Source organism: Salarias fasciatus, chromosome 4 (genome assembly GCF_902148845.1).
Source record: "Salarias fasciatus chromosome 4, fSalaFa1.1, whole genome shotgun sequence".
Taxonomy (NCBI): domain Eukaryota; kingdom Metazoa; phylum Chordata; class Actinopteri; order Blenniiformes; family Blenniidae; genus Salarias; species Salarias fasciatus.
This window is the reverse complement of record NC_043748.1, coordinates 24,706,814-24,718,344: the sequence shown is the minus strand read 5'-3', so window position 1 is coordinate 24,718,344 and position 11,531 is coordinate 24,706,814. Positions and strand designations below refer to the sequence as shown.

General features: G+C 46.5%; 1 protein-coding gene across 1 annotated transcript; it reads right to left on the bottom strand.

The window, feature by feature from the left end:
• Positions 1-7: 7 nt before the first annotated feature.
• rgs9a (regulator of G protein signaling 9a) lies at positions 8-11,136 on the bottom strand. The gene is made up of 17 exons (XM_030089676.1): positions 11,016-11,136; positions 9,364-9,460; positions 7,205-7,255; positions 6,969-7,075; positions 6,748-6,799; positions 6,568-6,626; positions 6,404-6,480; positions 6,228-6,309; positions 6,052-6,111; positions 5,839-5,868; positions 5,686-5,747; positions 5,292-5,405; positions 5,094-5,209; positions 4,765-4,852; positions 2,107-2,245; positions 1,944-2,026; positions 8-602 (listed from the first exon to the last, which is right to left on the bottom strand). The coding sequence occupies exons 1-17, from the start codon at positions 11,082-11,084 to the stop codon at positions 446-448; spliced, it is 1,443 nt and encodes a 480-aa protein (XP_029945536.1). The 5' UTR covers positions 11,085-11,136; the 3' UTR covers positions 8-445.
• Positions 11,137-11,531: the final 395 nt, after the last annotated feature.

Below are 11,531 nucleotides of genomic sequence, written 5' to 3'. Positions count from 1 at the left end.
GCACTCGTTACTTCTACTGCCGTCGGTACGTTCATGTCTTCCAGAGATGATTCAGTGAAAATCGAGGTGAAATGTGTGTCTCGCAGACTGCTACAGTGACATTTACACACACACACTCACACACACACACACACACACTCACACACACACACTCCAGCAGTGAATAATCTCCACTATGAGAGCAGTTAGCCCGTCCTAAAGCGGCGTGGCCAGTCGGGTAAAATGAGATCAATCATGAATTCCTGTCGGCTGAAACAGCGAGGAACTCTACGCTTTAAAGTTTATTTACTGATGATACGATGGGATCAATCAATATGACAGCGACTCAAACACACTGCTGAAGTCAGCTTGCTGGGAAATGAGCTGAAACAACCTGAAGTCTCTCTCTCTCTCTCTCTCTCTCTCACACACACACACACACGCGCGGGCGCTGCGCGGCGTGGCTCTACTTCTTGCGGTCGATCTTGTTCATCATGGCCTTGACGTCGACGGGCGCGGCGGCGGCGGCGGCCTTGGCCTTCTCCTCCTCCTCCTGCTGCCACAGCAGGATGGGGTGGATGCCCGGGTTGCGGTTCTTGGCGTTCTGCTCCAGCTGAGCGGGACTGCGGAGGGAGACGGGGACAGACAGGGCAGGTGAAGCAGGCGGGACGTGGAACACTCAGTGGTATGAAAAAGTTTGGGCACCCCTGATCACCCCTGGTTGTTCAGATAGGCAATTTCAGTTAAAAACATCATTTTTAAGCTGCCAGTTTCCACTGTGAGGGACGTGGTGAGGACATGGAACACCACAGGACAGCTGCAGTTAAGGCCCGGAGGGGCAGGCCAAGACCAGTCTCTGATCAGCAGAGGCGAAGGACTCACCCCACAGACCGGCTCCAGAGACCTACAACACGAAACACGATCCTGCTGCAGATGGCGTCACTGAGCATCGTTCAGCTCTTCAACGCACCGTGCATAAGGAGAGGCTGTCTGGGAGAGGAATGCGGCGGAAGCCTTTTCTACGCTCACGCCGCAAACGGAGTGGCTCGCTGCTGAAGCACATTTGGACGAGCTAGCTTCATTTAGGAATCAGCTGCTGTGGACTGATGAGTGTAAAACTGAGTTATTTGGACATAACAAGGGGCGATATGCATGGAGGAAGAAGTACACAGCATTCCAAGACCAACACTTCTACCCACACTTCTACCCACAGTAACATGTGGTGGCGGTCCCATCATGCTCTGGGGCTGTGTGGCCAGTGCAGGGGCTGGCAATCTTGTGAAAGCTGAAGATGCCATGGATTCCAGTCAGTATCAACAAATTCTAGCGAACAATGTTCCAGACTCAGAGACAAAGTTGAAGTTGCGCCGGGGCTGGATACTTCAACACGACAACGACCCGAAGCACTGCTCAGGCTCTACTGAGGCGTTCAGCAGAGGAACAACTAGAACATTCTGGAACGGCGTCTCCGTCCCCAGACCTGAATACTACTGAAAATCCGTGGTGTGATTTAAAGCAGGATGTCCTGCTGGAAACCATCAACCCTGACTGAACTGGAGACGTTCTGTAAAGAAGAACAGTCAAAAATACCTTCAACCAGAATCCAGACCCTCATTGGAAGCTACAGGAAGCTTTTAGAGGCTGTTATTTCTGCAAAAGGAGGATCTACTAAATATTGATGAAATCTTTCTATTCTGGAGCCCAAATTTCTGCACCTGCCTACTTCTGTTTAAGTAATTATTGCACACTTTCTGTTAATCCTATAAACTTCATTTCACTTCTCAAACATCGCTGTGTTTTTCTGCTGTATGATGTTTAACTGAAACTGCTGATCCGAACAACCAGTGATTTATAAAGGAAAATCTTGAAAATGATCAGGGGTGCCCAAACTTGTTCATACCACTGTACCACCGTCTGTCCCAACGCTCCGGCTGGAAGCAGAGCTCTCTGGATGCCAAACCAACCTGAAGTTATGAGGCTCGGGGTTCAGCGCCTTCTTCTGGATGTCTTTGTACACAGGTGACTTCAAATAGCGAAAGAAAGTGTCCTGCAGCGGAGAAAGATCAGGAATCCGTCACCTACAAGCATTCAGGCCTGCCGCCGGGCCGTCCGGCAGCGAGGACCCACCTTCTTCATCAGCAGGAAGACGTGAGTCTGAGCCGCCTCCAGCACGTAGCGGTGAGGATGGTCCAGACCTTTCACCGTCAAGCCCATCGTCCTGCCGTCAATGTTGATCCAGCGGGGGGCGCCGGGGGCCAGGAAGGTCCTGATCACAGAGGAGCCAATGGGGTCTCAGTATGCTCAGTGCCAGTATGTGTTCCTGAACTGATTTCCTGTTCTGTGCTGGACTTCGTCCTGTTCTTCTTCCTTCTTCTATTTCTGCTCTTGTTTTGACCTGTTCTCATTGACTGACTGGCCACTGAAGGTCAGATTAAGTTACATCAGTCAGTAGGAGGAAGGTGCTCTATAATCTGGATGTTAGAGGAAGGAAGATGCTCTATAAACTGGAAGTTAGAGCGGGAAGGTGCTCTATAATCTGGATGTTATGAGGAAGATGCTGTATAATCAGGATGTTAGAGGCGGAAGATGCTCTATAATCTGATGGTAGAGGAGGAAGATGCTCGATAAACTGGAAGTTAGAGGGGGAAGATGCTCTATAATCTGGATGTTCGAGGAGGAAGATGCTCTATAATCTGGAAGTTAGAGGGGGAAGATGCTCTATAATCTGGATGTTCGAGGAGGAAGATGCTCTATAATCTGGAAGTTAGTGGGGGAAGATGCTCTATAATCTGGATGTTAGAGGGGGAAGATGCTCTATAATCTGATGGTAGAGGAGGAAGATGCTCTATAATCTGGAAGTTAGAGGGGGAAGATGCTCTATAATCTGGATGTTCGAGGAGGAAGATGCTCTATAATCTGATGGTAGAGGAGGAAGATGCTCGATAAACTGGAAGTTAGAGGGGGAAGATGCTCTATAATCTGGATGTTAGAGGGGGAAGATGCTCTATAATCTGGATGTTAGAGGGGGAAGATGCTCTATAATCTGATGGTAGAGGAGGAAGATGCTCGATAAACTGGAAGTTAGAGGGGGAAGATGCTCTATAATCTGGATGTTAGAGGGGGAAGATGCTCTATAATCTGGATGTTAGAGGGGGAAGATACTCTATAATTTGGAAGTTAGAGGGGGAAGATGCTCTATAATCTGATGGTAGAGGAGGAAGATGCTCGATAAACTGGAAGTTAGAGGGGGAAGATGCTCTATAATCTGGATGTTAGAGGGGGAAGATGCTCTATAATCTGATGGTAGAGGAGGAAGATGCTCTATAATCTGGAAGTTAGAGGGGGAAGATGCTCTATAATCTGGATGTTCGAGGAGGAAGATGCTCTATAATCTGATGGTAGAGGAGGAAGATGCTCGATAAACTGGAAGTTAGAGGGGGAAGATGCTCTATAATCTGGATGTTAGAGGGGGAAGATGCTCTATAATCTGGATGTTAGAGGGGGAAGATGCTCTATAATCTGATGGTAGACGAGGAAGATGCTCGATAAACTGGAAGTTAGAGGGGGAAGATGCTCTATAATCTGGATGTTAGAGGGGGAAGATGCTCTATAATCTGATGGTAGAGGAGGAAGATGCTCGATAAACTGGAAGTTAGAGGGGGAAGATGCTCTATAATCTGGATGTTAGAGGAGGAAGATGCTCTATAATCTGGAAATTAGAGGGGGAAGATGCTCTATAATCTGGATGTTCGAGGAGGAAGATGCTCTATAATCTGGAAGTTAGAGGGGGAAGATGTTCTATAATCTGGATGTTAGAGGGGGAAGATACTCTATAATTTGGAAGTTAGAGGGGGAAGATGCTCTATAATCTGATGGTAGAGGAGGAAGATGCTCGATAAACTGGAAGTTAGAGGGGGAAGATGCTCTATAATCTGATGGTAGAGGAGGAAGATGCTCGATAAACTGGAAGTTAGAGGGGGAAGATGCTCTATAATCTGGATGTTCGAGGAGGAAGATGCTCTATAATCTGGAAGTTAGAGGGGGAAGATGTTCTATAATCTGGATGTTCGAGGAGGAAGATGCTCTATAATCTGGAAGTTAGAGGGGGAAGATGTTCTATAATCTGGATGTTAGAGGGGGAAGATACTCTATAATTTGGAAGTTAGAGGGGGAAGATGCTCTATAATCTGATGGTAGAGGAGGAAGATGCTCGATAAACTGGAAGTTAGAGGGGGAAGATGCTCTATAATCTGATGGTAGAGGAGGAAGATGCTCGATAAACTGGAAGTTAGAGGGGGAAGATGCTCTATAATCTGGATGTTCGAGGAGGAAGATGCTCTATAATCTGGAAGTTAGAGGGGGAAGATGCTCTATAATCTGGATGTTCGAGGAGGAAGATGCTCTATAATCTGGAAGTTAGAGGGGGAAGATGCTCTATAATCTGGATGTTAGAGGAGGAAGATGCTCTATAATCTGGAAGTTAGAGGGGGAAGATGCTCTATAATCTGGATGTTCGAGGAGGAAGATGCTCTATAATCTGGAAGTTAGAGGGGGAAGATGCTCTATAATCTGGAAGTTAGAGGGGGAAGATGATCTATAATCTGGATGTTAGAGGGGGAAGATACTCTATAATCTGGAAGTTAGAGGGGGAAGATGTTCTATAATCTGGATGTTCGAGGAGAAAGATGCTCTATAATCTGGAAGTTAGAGGGGGAAGATGCTCTACTTAGAAGACTGAGTCGACTGAAACACTGGCGAATCAAAAGGGTAATTTTTCAGGCTCACTTGAAGATGGTCTCAGCTTTGGTGGACATGGAGGACGCAGTTCCCCACTTCAGCTCTTCAGCCGCTTCCCAGAAAGCCAAGTTCTCACCTGGAAACACACGTTATGTGTTCATTAAACCACTGCTTTCCTGCGGACTTGCTCTAAAAAACTGAAAACTCAGAGCTGACATGGTGCTTTGCTCATTGAAATCCCGGCACTGTGACGATAACAGTATCAGCAGTTCCTCATACAGCCACATGGGGGCAGCACACTGCGCTCTAACCACAGGGACATCATGGGAATGGTTTCAAACGTGAGTCCCCCCGCCCCCCCCGCCCGGCCGCCTTACCGCTGAACTCCTTCTTGAGGAAGATCTTGAAGTCGTCCCGACCCCTCAGGTCACTGAGCAGCTCGAACAGGCTGAAGGACCAGCGCTCCACCCGCATCTTGGTGGGAAGATCCACTCTGAGCACACACAGGGGGACAGGCGTCCTCTGAGACTCTGCTTCCAGAACCCCCGCCCCCCGTTAAAGACGCGCCCGCCCACCTTCTCATGTTCAGCGTCCAGTAGGAGTCGTCGTCCGTTTGCCAGGGGTTGCTGGGAGCGCAGGGAGCCAGGAAGGGGTCGTGGTTTTTATACGTAGTGATGTATTTGACCAACCTGCAGACACACGAGTCCCATCAGAACCTCAGCAGGACCGGAGAAGACAGACCAGCAGGGTCCAGCTGGCCAGGGGTTAGTCCAGGTTACTGTGTAGTTCTTGTGTCATTTGGTGTTAATGTGTGTATTATTTGGTCTTATTTTGTATTATTGTGTGTTTATTGTGCTATTTTCTACACAACTCCTTTAACAGATTAGACTCTCTGTTTCTGTTTCTATATATTGCATTATATATTCAGTATATTTCATTCAGGTCGGATCGCACAATAAATGAACTTACGCTCCCAGAGACACACTCGATTTGACCTTTGACCTCATGATGGCTTGCTGATAAAACATGTTCTGAAAATAAAAACCAAGACAAATATTTAATGTCATGTTTTTCATGTTCCTTCCGAAAAGGTTTGTGGCAGCGAAGAAGAGAAGGACTCACTCTGCGTCTGTACTGGTCAAAGGTCACTTTCTGAGAGAGAAGAAGAGCGAGATTAATTCAGTTTCATTCAGTCTGAGACGACACGGCTGGACGTTACTGAACTCACTAAAAACACATCAAGAGACACCGATCTGCCTGATAAACTGAAGCAAAGGATAAGGGACGTCGAGGTTTTGGACATTCGTCATTAAATGAGAGGAAAAGCTCTGATACCTCTGTGATGGGATCAATGAGTCGATCTGGCCCGGAGTCCAGAGCGCTGTGAGTGCGGCGCTGAAAACCATCAAAAACACAGTTTGATCAGAAATGAACCTCAGACAACAGTCCCGACTTGATCCATCAATAAAGAAGAAACGGGTGGAGAATGAAGGGAAGGCGGACCGACTGACCGGAGGCCGGTTGACGATCCAGTAGGCTCGCTCCTGACAGTCAAACACCACCCGGTCCGGCTTCTTCCTCTCCTTCCCCGCCCTGACACACACACACACGCACACGCACACACGCGCAGGTTTCAGGGAGCTGTGATGGAACCCAGAGGGACGGAGGCGGCGGTGGCTCCACCCACTTGTACTGCTCGCTGGCCTGCATCACGATGAAGTCCCACTTGTGGTTGAGCCACTCGTGGAGGTGGTTGTAGTGAGCCTGTGGGACACACAGCCACAGTCCAGCGGTCAGTCTGAACACAGGAAGCAGGAAGTGACCGGGCGAAGGGGTGTGGCCTGCTCGTACCTGCTCGTACGCCTCCAGCATGCCTTTCTTTCGGATGTTCCTCTTCGCCAGGTAGATCGCTAAAGTCACACAATTCAAACAGCCCAAACATCACAAGGTGCAGTGACTGTACCGAGAACCCTGATTTTGGCCCTCGGACCCTGTGTTGGACACCCTGGTCTCCAGTCGTACTGTACTCACCATAGTCCGAATCCTCCGCCACCCATTTCTCTGTGGGCCAGAAGTATGGAGTCTGGAACAGACAGGACGAGTTCAGAGTGCTGAAAACATCTTTCCAAACCAGAAATGCGCTGCGAGCTGTTTTCCTGCGGCTGCCTCGCCGTCCTGACGTCACCTCGCCGTCCTGACCGGCGGCTCTTCTATCTTTAGAGGCCTTCTGTCGGACTCTGATTTGGATTTACCTGGAAGCGGTACAGCGTGGCGTCGTTGCACATGACCAGCTTCTTGTGGTTCTGCAGAGGGTAGACGTATCCGTACGCCACCAGCATGGTGCCGAACGCCTCGGCCTCTGGAGCCCACAGACACACACACACACACACACACACACACACACACACACACACACACACACACAGAGTGGGAAAGCCGTCACACTCAGCTCCTGCTGCTGCTGATCAGCTCTGTCTCAAGACGTTACCTTCGGCCGTGGTCTTCATCTTGTTGGTGATCCAGGAAATGATGTCTTTCCCTGAGAGAGGACAAATGGACACATTTACTGGAGAGAAACCTGAGAGACATTACGTCCAGATCAAACTAATACCTCCATTGGTTCTGGGTTGAGTTCTGAACTCACTCCAAATTTATGAGTTGATTAAAATAAGTCAAAGCAACCGATCACTGAAAAAGCAGGGAACGCTGTAAAGCGTTGAATCCACATTCAGTGATTCCCTGAACGAGCTGCAGGTTAATTACACGTCCAAACACTCCCAGTTTCCGTCCTCATCAGGATCGCTTCCTCAGATTATTGCAGACCTGTCAGTCCACATGGTGGTCCTGGCCGGCGTGACCTGCTGACCCCCCTCGCTGCTCTTACCGCAGATTAAAAGTCCACTTTGGATCCAAGAGAAGTGTTCAAATCTCATCCAATTGTGCACTGCCTGATTTAGCCGTGGCCAGCAGCTTAGGCAGCGAGGCCGCCTGTCAGCGTCTCGGCGTGAGCTTCGCTTCAGGACTTTAACCACAGGAAAGTCTGTGAGACTCCCTGTGAGACTCTCTGGACCACATCAGGTCCAACCAGCCAGACAGCCTGAGGCGACGGGGAACTGTCTTTCGGTTTTAGCCTCCGCTAGTCACATTTTAGCTGGTTAGCTAAAACCTGCAGTGAGGCGCTTCCAATGAACAGAAACATTTGTTTGTGCCATTTGATAATTATAGGGGAAAGTTTACATGGAGCTGACTAATGAGAGGGTTATTTGAAATTCAAGCTGCTTGTTGGATGAGAGAGAGACTTCCTCAAAACGACGTACGTTGGAGTCTCTTCCTGAACACAACACACACGACGCAGAGCCAAACACAAACCGTCACCAAGAGTACGGCCATGTTCACAATATCCACAAAGAACGTACACCCAAAGAGGTCTGTGTAGCGACTCAGTGCTAACATGTAGCCACCAGCTAATGCTAAGCATGTAGTCACCAGCTAATGCTAAACATGTAGCCGCCCAGCTAATGCTAAACATGTAGCCACCAGCTAATGCTAAACATGTAGCCATCAGCTAATCCTAAACATGTAGCACTTGCTAATGCTAAACATGTAGCCACCAGCTAATGCTAAACATGTAGCCACCCAGCTAATGCTCATCATGTATCCACTAGCTAATGCTACACCCCATGTAGCAACTGAAAAATAGTTAAAATCAATTTTTTTTTATTCTTTGGGGCGTTAGCTGGTTGAGGATGGGTTGTGTTCAGGGATGCTTTTATTTGTTTAATCATTATTCTTGTAAAATACTGGGTGGATTGAAAATAATTTGAGAAATGTGTAAATATGGTATTTAATTTGGGTTCTAAAAGACTTGGCGGTAGTTGCTTGTATATGTATATTTGGTTGTAAACTGATTTAAGAAAATGTTTAATTTATTATCTGACAAGTAAGAAAGGGGAAGGGTCGTAAATTTAACTTCTTCCTGCTCCCTTTTCTGGCACTGTTCTTTTTTATTTGTTTTAATCATTGTTCTTTGTTTGTTTGTTTTAAATTTGTTTAAAATTTCATTTTTCTTTTTCATGTCCAAACTAAATAAATTCCTTTATTCAAATGATGCTAAATATGTAGCCACCAGCTAGCTTTAATTAAGTTTTTTTTTTTTAATGAAATCCCACCTCTATTTAAAATATTCTCCTTCTTATATTTGTTTGTGTGTGCAAGCTGCACGCCTTTATTTCTATATAAAGAAGTAAATTCTGAGTATTTAGCCTGTAACTGTCTCGGCTGTAACAGAAATGGTATCTGATGAAAAGTTAATCTATAATATTAAACCTTCCACTTCACATTTAAAAGTACATATTCACACAAACATGTTTAATGAAGGGAATATTATTTTCATCCTAAACTTTTAGTTTTTCTCCTCATATAAGGTGCAGGAACCACGTTACCACTGTGTTGTGGTTTTATTCTATGTTTGCTTCATGTCTTAGGGATTCATCCACTGACTGATCATTACTGGCCCCCCTGAAGCCGTCAGACTCTTCACCTGAAATATTTAAACACACATTTGTCCTGCTGATGCTTGGTCACACTGCTTTTTATCTGCTTTCCTACAGAGAGAAAGGAAGCATACAGTGTGTCTGAACATCTGACCTGCGATGACATGGGGGATGGTGGTGACGTTCAGTTTCTGCTCCGAGCCTTTAATCCCATTTTTGGGATCCTGCATCTCCACTACGAAGGCCTCCATCTGGAAGGAGAATGACAGCCATCATCATTCACTCAGAGAATATTCTCTCACGTCGCTGCACTTTGGAAAGACGAGTCCCGTCCTGGTCCCGTCCTGGTCCAGTCCTGGTCCCGTCCTGGTCCCATGTGGTAGAAACGTGACTCTGGTTAAATCTGACTGTTCCTCTGATCTGATGTTTTCACAGTGAAAGACATGGAGTGATTACACCAATCTGAACAGGCGGTTCAATAAAATGTGTTTCCTGCACACGGACTTTCCCTTCAGCGGAGAAATGTTGAGTTTCCAAAGTCTCCCGTTGGTAAGAAAACCAGGATTAAATCCAAATTAAAGAAAATTTCAGAGGAAAAAAGAGACTTTTGGCTCATTTACCTTCACTGAAAACCTGCCGAGATTTGTTTAGAAACTACAAACAAAAAGCAAATCAAACTGTCAAAACCAATGGAAACAGAAACAGCTAAACAAACAAAAACAGATGAAACAAGCGAAACAACTGTGAAACCACGAGAGGAGCAAAATACAACAGAATTAGCTGGAAAAAATATAACTACTAAAACCAGTCTAATGAAAACAGCTGGAATGAAAAAAACCACTATCTTCCAACATCTGGATTATAGAGCATCTTGTAAAGTGGCTACACTACTTTTAAAAGAAGTAACTGATAGCTGTAATAAAGTAAGTAACGCTAAGTTTTTTTGTCACTTCCACAGTAAACATCTCTATTATAAATAATATTCTCTACAGGCTCTCAGTTACTGGGAAATGCATTTTTTTCAGAAACCGTAAAAAAAGATCTGATATCATACTTCAGTAATTTGCTCATCTTGTAAACCCTGATTTGTTGGTGTTTCATGCTCATACATGACATGTTGTGTTTATACCAGAGAGAGAGGAACAAGCCGCTCACTGTGACACCCTGACACGCTGCAGAACGGCGGGTCTGTTTGGTTCAAACTTGACTTCAGGGGAACACTGGGTTCAGTGTGACCTGAGCAGGACGCAAAGGTCAGTTACAACCAGTAAGAATCCTGCGGGAGTTTCAGTGTTTCCACACAGAGAGCAGCAGATTGTCACACAGGAACAGTTTATGTGTTGCACAGCTGTCATTTATCCCATCTGTACTGTACACCTGGCTCTTAAAGGGACAGAGACATGGCACCCTCAACTGTTTTTCACATCCAAAACATAGCTTTTGACATATTCCTCCTCCTCCTCATGGCTGCAGAGTGTCCATCTCCACCTGTATAAGGTCAGGCCACACCGCTGAACACTTTCCACCTCAGTGACGCTGAAAGCTAATTGGCTTTAAGGTGGAATTAGAGATTAACTTCACTGAGCTTCAGCTCCGCTGCTGGTAAACAGATCATGTTCGAATCCCATACTAATACACGTGTGATCAGTCAGCACATCAGACTTCATCATCTGCATAAAAACGGAGTTTACGATTCGGCTAGTATTCAGACTTTTAAAGCTTGGTTCACATGTAGGTTCTTTAAGTTCCAGGTGTGAGGGTGGGGTTGCAGTGAAGCTCTGGACCAGGAAGAGGTTCTGCTCTCACCTTCTTCAGGCAGTGGATCCGGGGCCTGACATGCTGGGTCCGGTCCGGACGGGCGGTTCTGATGGTCATCTCTGCTGCAGGACCGGGACCAGATCACTGTGTGAAGCACTGGATGGGGATGAGACAGGTGGAGCGGACCGACCTGTGTGTTTCCACGGCGACAGGATTCCACTGTATGGAAGCCTGGAAGACAGGAGGGGAGGGATGGAGTCAGCATCCACCAATCAGCTGAGGGAAGATTCTCCCACAGAGAAAATCCCCACGGGGGAGACACACAAGAGAGGAAGGCACCACAGGACAGAGCAGATAACTGTGTTGGCGACATTCCCAGGAAACATCCTTCCTTAGAGTTCTCAAAATATTCTCAGAATTCTGACATGTTTTGGAAGGATGATGGTTTAATTGCAAGAATTCCAATTTCATATCCAATTTTCTAAATATAGAAAGTTGCTTCTGATTTCATTCAGTTCTTTTTTAATTACAGGTCTGCTCTGCTTGCAGCAGGTAGATCAATAA

Bases quoted from the DNA above. Each gene is read 5' to 3' on its own strand.
- rgs9a (XM_030089676.1), bottom strand. From the start codon at position 11,084: ATGACCATCAGAACCGCCCGTCCGGACCGGACCCAGCATGTCAGGCCC. The intron at 5,748-5,838 runs GTGAGTCCTTCT...TTTTATTTTCAG, and splicing joins TTGACCAGTACAGACGCAGA to AACATGTTTTATCAGCAAGC. The intron at 4,853-5,093 runs GTAAGGCGGCCG...GTGTGTTTCCAG, and splicing joins CCTCAAGAAGGAGTTCAGCG to GTGAGAACTTGGCTTTCTGG.